Source organism: Cicer arietinum, chromosome 3 (assembly GCF_000331145.2).
Source record: "Cicer arietinum cultivar CDC Frontier isolate Library 1 chromosome 3, Cicar.CDCFrontier_v2.0, whole genome shotgun sequence".
NCBI classification, from domain to species: domain Eukaryota; kingdom Viridiplantae; phylum Streptophyta; class Magnoliopsida; order Fabales; family Fabaceae; genus Cicer; species Cicer arietinum.
In genome coordinates this window covers 20,060,222-20,068,472 of record NC_021162.2, presented here as the reverse complement: position 1 = coordinate 20,068,472, position 8,251 = coordinate 20,060,222, and the positions used below count along the sequence as shown (strand labels likewise).

Genomic DNA, 8,251 nt, shown 5'->3' with positions numbered 1-8,251 from the left:
TTTTCTTACTTCAATTACTGAAATAAAAAATAATTGGGCCTTTTGGGCCAAACACGATATGAACCAAGATCCAACCCAAGTTCCTAGCTAAATAACCTAATTGTTGTTACCACTTGTCTTAAAGCAAGTGTGAATATGATGCGGGAGTAAAGTCGTCCAATAAACACGCGTAACCAACCACGCAAACAATACGAACAGAAAAAAGAAAAACTCCAATTTGTCCACCAACGGCACCTTCTACTTAGTTATTATATTATTATTTATTATTTATTTGTTAGGATAAAAATTAAAAGTGGACCCCAGTCATGAAATAGAACATTCTAGACACTCTCACATTCTAACCTATATAACACACATCTCTTCCTTAGACCACTCATTCTCAAATCACCTTTCAGATCCAAAATCTGAAACCCTAATTTTCTTTCTCTCTGCTTTTTTGATTTTCTCTTAGTTTTCAGTAAAATGGCAGGTAAAGGTGAAGGACCTGCGATCGGAATAGATCTTGGAACCACATACTCATGTGTCGGTGTATGGCAACACGATCGTGTTGAAATCATTGCCAACGATCAAGGAAACCGCACGACGCCGTCATATGTTGCGTTTACCGATTCCGAGAGGTTGATCGGTGACGCTGCCAAGAATCAGGTTGCCATGAACCCAACCAACACCGTCTTCGGTAATTCACTACGAGCCCTAATTATTTCAATTGTTAAAGAGTCCTGTGCTTTTTATTTTTAATTTATTTTTTATTATTATTATTCTAGATCTATTTTTTATTGTTTTTTTATTTTTTTTAATTTAAATCTTTCATGGCCATTTTGTTGAATTTTGGTGTGGTTTTCTTTTTGTTTCTTCTTCTATTTGTAATTTTTAACTATCTTATTTAAGTGATATGTTTCTTGATATATTGTATTTGTAATTAATTTCTATTATAGTATATCTTATTTAAGTAATATGTTTCTTGATATATTGTATTTGTAATTATTCTATTATAGTATATCTTATAATTGGTTTAGTATGATTGATTAATTTAAGATACTAGCTAATAGTTTAAGGATTTAAAAGATTTTTTACTCATTTTCAATCAATTGTAGTTGTTCAGTCTTTTAAAACAGTTTTTTATGCGATCTGATTAAGTCGTGCATATGGTGGTTTGTGATTGGATCCCAGTGCATGATTTTTAATTTTTCCACTGTCAGTGATCTAAATTATTCATGTAGTTAAATTAAGAAAAAAAACAGTGTTTTAGATGGTAGATAAAATTGTTTTGTTGAATTTATCTCGGATGATTTTTGTTTGTGTGAAGTGGTTGGAATTTTTGAGTATATGTGACGGGTTGTTGTTTGATGTGATTGCTGGGTACTGATGATAATAATTTTGCAGATGCGAAGAGGTTGATTGGTAGGAGAATTAGCGATGCTTCAGTTCAAAGTGATATGAAATTGTGGCCATTCAAGGTCATTGCTGGTACTGCTGAAAAGCCCATGATCGGTGTCAACTACAAGGGTGAGGAAAAGCAGTTTGCTGCTGAGGAAATCTCATCTATGGTTTTGATTAAGATGAGGGAGATCGCAGAGGCTTATCTTGGTTCTACTGTGAAGAATGCTGTTGTTACAGTTCCTGCTTACTTTAATGACTCTCAGCGTCAAGCTACCAAAGATGCTGGTGTTATTGCAGGTCTCAATGTTTTGAGAATTATCAATGAGCCAACTGCTGCAGCTATTGCATACGGGCTTGACAAGAAAGCTACAAGTGTTGGTGAGAAGAATGTGTTGATTTTTGATTTGGGTGGTGGTACTTTTGATGTCTCTCTTCTCACTATTGAAGAGGGTATCTTTGAAGTTAAAGCCACTGCTGGTGATACCCATCTTGGTGGTGAAGATTTTGATAATAGAATGGTTAACCATTTTGTTCAAGAGTTTAAGAGAAAGAACAAGAAAGATATTAGTGGTAACCCTAGGGCACTTAGGAGGTTGAGAACAGCTTGTGAGAGGGCGAAGAGGACTCTCTCATCAACTGCTCAGACCACTATTGAGATTGATTCTCTTTATGAGGGTGTTGATTTTTACACTACAATCACCCGTGCTAGGTTTGAGGAGCTTAACATGGATCTCTTCAGGAAGTGTATGGAGCCTGTAGAGAAGTGTTTGAGAGATGCAAAGATGGACAAGAGCACAGTTCATGATGTTGTTCTTGTTGGTGGTTCTACTAGGATTCCCAAAGTTCAGCAATTGTTGCAGGACTTCTTCAATGGGAAGGAGCTTTGCAAGAGCATCAACCCTGATGAGGCTGTTGCTTACGGAGCTGCTGTCCAAGCAGCTATTTTGAGCGGTGAGGGTAATGAGAAAGTTCAAGATTTGTTGCTTTTGGATGTCACTCCATTGTCTCTTGGTTTGGAGACTGCCGGAGGTGTCATGACTGTATTGATTCCAAGGAACACTACCATTCCCACCAAGAAGGAACAACTACAAGGGTGAGGAAAAGCAGTTTGCTGCTGAGGAAATCTCATCTATGGTTTTGATTAAGATGAGGGAGATCGCAGAGGCTTATCTTGGTTCTACTGTGAAGAATGCTGTTGTTACAGTTCCTGCTTACTTTAATGACTCTCAGCGTCAAGCTACCAAAGATGCTGGTGTTATTGCAGGTCTCAATGTTTTGAGAATTATCAATGAGCCAACTGCTGCAGCTATTGCATACGGGCTTGACAAGAAAGCTACAAGTGTTGGTGAGAAGAATGTGTTGATTTTTGATTTGGGTGGTGGTACTTTTGATGTCTCTCTTCTCACTATTGAAGAGGGTATCTTTGAAGTTAAAGCCACTGCTGGTGATACCCATCTTGGTGGTGAAGATTTTGATAATAGAATGGTTAACCATTTTGTTCAAGAGTTTAAGAGAAAGAACAAGAAAGATATTAGTGGTAACCCTAGGGCACTTAGGAGGTTGAGAACAGCTTGTGAGAGGGCGAAGAGGACTCTCTCATCAACTGCTCAGACCACTATTGAGATTGATTCTCTTTATGAGGGTGTTGATTTTTACACTACAATCACCCGTGCTAGGTTTGAGGAGCTTAACATGGATCTCTTCAGGAAGTGTATGGAGCCTGTAGAGAAGTGTTTGAGAGATGCAAAGATGGACAAGAGCACAGTTCATGATGTTGTTCTTGTTGGTGGTTCTACTAGGATTCCCAAAGTTCAGCAATTGTTGCAGGACTTCTTCAATGGGAAGGAGCTTTGCAAGAGCATCAACCCTGATGAGGCTGTTGCTTACGGAGCTGCTGTCCAAGCAGCTATTTTGAGCGGTGAGGGTAATGAGAAAGTTCAAGATTTGTTGCTTTTGGATGTCACTCCATTGTCTCTTGGTTTGGAGACTGCCGGAGGTGTCATGACTGTATTGATTCCAAGGAACACTACCATTCCCACCAAGAAGGAACAAGTTTTCTCTACTTACTCAGATAACCAACCTGGTGTCTTGATTCAAGTTTATGAGGGTGAGAGAACAAGAACAAAGGATAACAACTTGTTGGGAAAATTCGAGCTTTCCGGCATTCCACCTGCTCCCCGTGGTGTTCCTCAGATCACTGTTTGCTTTGATATTGATGCCAATGGTATCTTGAATGTCTCTGCCGAGGACAAAACAACTGGGCAGAAGAACAAGATCACCATTACCAACGACAAAGGAAGGTTGTCTAAGGAAGAAATCGAGAAGATGGTTCAAGAGGCAGAGAAATACAAGAGCGAAGATGAGGATCACAAGAAGAAGGTTGAGGCCAAAAACTCCTTGGAGAACTATGCTTACAACATGAGGAACACTATCAAAGATGACAAGATCAGTTCAAAGCTTTCTCCAAGTGACAAGAAACTGATTGAGGATGCAATTGAGCAGGCCATTCAATGGCTCGATGCCAATCAGCTTGCTGAAGCTGATGAATTTGAAGACAAGATGAAGGAGCTTGAGACCATCTGCAATCCTATTATTGCAAAGATGTATCAAGGTGGAGCTGGCGAAGGTCCAGAGGTTGATGATGATGCTCCACCTCCAAGTGGCGGCGGTGCTGGTCCCAAGATTGAGGAGGTCGACTAAGTTTAATTGTTGAGATATCAGTAGAAACTTGTGCTTGCGTCTAATATGGTTGGGTTATGTCCCTTTTAGGATTTTTTTGGCTTTTATGAACAATATTGTTGTGTTATTTCCATTTTGTTTGTCATATTTGATCGGTAATTGAAAACACTGGCTATATTTCAGTATCAAATTTTTGCACTTTTTCATGACTCTGATTTGGTTCCTATATTATATTATACCAAAGTTAAATTCATCTGGCTTCTGCCCAATGTTTTTAATTATTCCACACTACAAATTATAAATATTGGAAAGAACTTGAAATAAATGTGTTCCATGTATTATGTGACGATGACCGCAAGATAGTTTGCAGATTACAGTGGCCACAACCTTTGGTGATATTTAAGTCCTGAGTGAAGAGCTTTTCAGTATGAAAGCTTACATAGTAACACTTGGTTGAATACGTTATTTATTCCTGAATTATATACTGGAATTCAGAAGTTCAAGTGGTTCAACGATCAGAATTCAAATTTTGGCTGTTTGTTTTTTATTTTTGAAATTTAATTTTAATTTTAATTTAGAACTTTGTAGATTTTGACTCTAATTTGAATTTTACACTCAAATTATTTTTTAACTCTTATGTAAGTTTGTTCTTTAATTGATTTTAATTGTATTAATTTACAAATTTTAAAAAAATTAATTAATGTTGGTACTTGTACAATACACTGAATTTAATGTGTTCCTTATATAACCAATTCATTTAAAGTAAAAATATATAAAACTATATTAAAAAAACAATGAAAGAAGGGAGAAAAAAGAAGCAAATGTAAGCAACAAGGAAAGAAGGGATGAAATGGGAAAAAAGAAATAAAAAGATTTCTAATTTCTACTCGAAGTGGAGAAAGAACCCTCTACACTTCTTAAAATAGAGTTTCATAATTCTCAACATATACATGATATGCATGTAATAAGTTGTGAATTCAGGCCGTGTAATATAATTTATAAAACTGTGAGCAAAGTTGTGAACCAATAAGCTCAAAGTGATGTCTTTCTTGATTTCTCCATACCAAAGAAGATTTATCCCACGAAGAGACATTCATAAAAATATTGTTGCTGATGAATTATAGTTACGCTTGCTAAGATTGGTGATGGTTATGCTACTAATGCGTGGAATCGTTGTTGGATGAGGGAGAACATTTTTCATTATTAACTTAGTTGAAGCAATTCTGAATGACAGTTTCAGCACTTTGTGTGGGAAAATCTTGTAGATGTTGATAAATTTTTCATGATAGCTTCTAAAATAAGTTTATAACTTATGTCAAAATAGTATAATCCTATTTTTCACTTTGAATATTGAAATAACTTATATATAATCAAAAAAAGAAATAAATTATATATAAGCGTTTATATTGTTTATCTATAAACAAACCCAAAGTAACTAAAGAAAAGGTGATAAACTCTTATAAACTCAACCAAATACCCGTACAAGTGTTTATTTAGATAAACTCAAATAAATTGAAATTGAAATTATGTCTGATAAAACAGATCCTTAGTAGCACTGCAGTTAGTTTATAGAAATTCTAAAATTAAACAAGTTTCCTTTGACTATCCACTCTATTTTGTCACTTAATACAACACCTAGAATTCTGAAACCACGAGCTGGAATTTTTAAAATCTTTTGACCTCTTATTTATAAAAGGAAAAAAGTATTAAAAAAAAAGTTCTTTTACGTCATTTATAATAATATGAAAAGTACACTATCGTGATGAGCAGTCTCTTGCACAATTGCATGTGTAACTGTCACATAACCCATCTTTTAGCTGAAAACAAAAATTATTATACCAAAAGAAAATGATCCAACAAAGGTTACATATTTAATTTAATCCACTAGAAGCTGAAACCTTATTGATCACTTCCTGTTCCATTTCAACTAATTGATTACAGAACATTTCAACATCGTTTGCCTCTTGCTTGAACATGAACCTGAACTCTTTCCATTGGTACTGACCAACACCATCCTTCAAAACTGGACCGGTGACTTTTGCTAGCACATCGAATCCCTTGCGATCAACTGATGTAACGTAAGCATCCTTAACACAACACCAGAGACTGTTAGTTGTTGATAAGATTACATATTATGATAACAAAAAACAAAGTAAATTAAGTGATATGGTTAGTCGTGAGACAAGATGATACTATTTTTTGGTTTCAATTTAATGTTGGTTAGAGATGTTTAATTTAGAAAACATATTTTAGCATTTTTTGGGTATAACCAAGGTATCATCTGCGTACAACAGCAGAGACATACATCACAAATAGCATAAGCGCTTATCATGTAAGTATTTTTATATAAACTATTTCTATAACAAAAGAAAAAATAAAGTCAAACTGTTTTCTTATAAGTTATAAGTTGTTTTCATAAACTATCTTGGAGAGCTTGTGGAAATAAGCTAAAAACAACTATGGTCAAAATTTTTTCTATAAGCTCTCCCAAACATGTTTATGACAGGATATAACTCAAATAAGCTAATCCAAACAGACCCTAGATATATAATCGGTAACACATATTTCTACTTCTAAAATGCTATCTCATTTTTCATTACCTAAGAATGATCAATGTATCTTGCAAGTTGCAACCACGCTTGTAATCAAGAAGATAGCAAGTAACCAACTGGGGTGTAAAGAAGAATCGAGATCATGAAATTACCTTTGCATTTGCATTCATGTAAACAAAACATAAAAGCACGAGGGCTCTACGCCTAGCCTCGCTTTGGTTAATACCATCAATCAACTTCGCTGAAAATGGAGCTAAACAAGAAAAATACGAGACATGAATATTTTTGTTACATAAATAAGAGATACCAGATTAATGCATTTCAATTCAGGTTTTCACCTAATAGATCAGCTTTTGATTTTCCTAAATCTTCAATATCCACTTCAGAAGTGCTTCCTTGGCCATCAATAAATGTGCAAGATCTGAGCATTAAACTCTTACATTAGATGGAACAAATGTTTCAGATTTTTTTAATTTTACTCATAGTTAATGGTTGTTCTAATCTTACTTCATTGGATGCAAGACAATGAAAAACAAAAATTGAAGTTGATTATTTTAGGAAGAATTTCCAAAATAATGACTACTGTAAAAACCTGACTAGAACATACATACTGAACAGAATCATGGGTAATAATCTCATACTCTTGATTCTAAGCAGTAGTCATTAATTTCCTAGTAACCATTACTTGTGTCATAATTAAGTATTGGCACACAAACTTAACAAGAAAATAAAACCAAAAGTTTCCTAGATGGAAACAAAACAGTGAGTATGCTCACCCTCCCTCCCACCAAATGAGAGTGTGTTTAGAAGAGAGAGAGTCTATGTATGTTTTCTATAACAATATGAAATTATGCATGTTAAACTTGCAGTGTAGTCAAATATTGATGCTATAGCACTATAGCATAGCAGATTTTGATCAATCCGCAAAAAAAACTGTGACACTATCCTAGTTTTGCTATTACAGCAATAGCAGACTCTTACAAATTTTACTAGCTGATGTAGTGGCAATAGTGGAAAAAAGAGAATTTTAGGGTTTTCCCATATAACAAAACTGAAGAATATGTTTAGTAAAAAAATACTGAAGAATATGCACGTGTGCCATACATGACTTATTTTTTAAATAGAAATTTTTTAAAGTCACTTGGTATTACTCCTATATTCACTGTGGTACATAAACCATTCAATATTAAACGATCCCGTGGTACATAAACCATTATTGATGACACTGTAAACTTGTAACAGGACTGTAATCAAGTGTTTGGGATTGGGGCAAGAGCCAATCCGCAAAAAAAACTGTGACACTATCCTAGTTTTGCTATTACGGCAATAGCAGACTCTTACAAGTTTTACTAGCTGATGTAGTGGCAATAGTGGAAAAAAGAGAATTTTAGGGTTTTCCCATATAACAAAACTGAAGAATATGTTTAGTAAAAAAATACTGAAGAATATGCACGTGTGCCATACATGACTTATTTTTTAAATAGAAATTTTTTAAAGTCACTTGGTATTACTCCTATATTCACTGTGGTACATAAACCATTCAATATTAAACGATCCCGTGGTACATAAACCATTATTGATGACACTGTAAACTTGTAACAGGACTGTAATCAAGTGTTTGGGATTGGGGCAAGAGCCAA

General features: G+C 34.9%; 2 protein-coding genes across 2 annotated transcripts; one reads left to right on the top strand and one right to left on the bottom strand.

Moving 5' to 3' along the window:
- Positions 1-367: 367 nt before the first annotated feature.
- On the top strand, positions 368-4,268 carry LOC101501450 (heat shock cognate 70 kDa protein 2). Its single transcript, XM_073365905.1, has 3 exons — positions 368-676; positions 1,384-1,677; positions 2,645-4,268. The coding sequence occupies exons 1-3, from the start codon at positions 463-465 to the stop codon at positions 4,078-4,080; spliced, it is 1,944 nt and encodes a 647-aa protein (XP_073222006.1). The 5' UTR covers positions 368-462; the 3' UTR covers positions 4,081-4,268.
- A 1,497-nt stretch (positions 4,269-5,765) lies between these two features.
- LOC101506592 (uncharacterized protein At3g49140-like) lies at positions 5,766-8,172 on the bottom strand. The gene is made up of 3 exons (XM_004492084.4): positions 6,950-8,172; positions 6,764-6,864; positions 5,766-6,146 (listed from the first exon to the last, which is right to left on the bottom strand). The coding sequence occupies exons 1-3, from the start codon at positions 7,038-7,040 to the stop codon at positions 5,931-5,933; spliced, it is 408 nt and encodes a 135-aa protein (XP_004492141.1). The 5' UTR covers positions 7,041-8,172; the 3' UTR covers positions 5,766-5,930.
- Between the last annotated feature and the right edge of the window lie 79 nt (positions 8,173-8,251).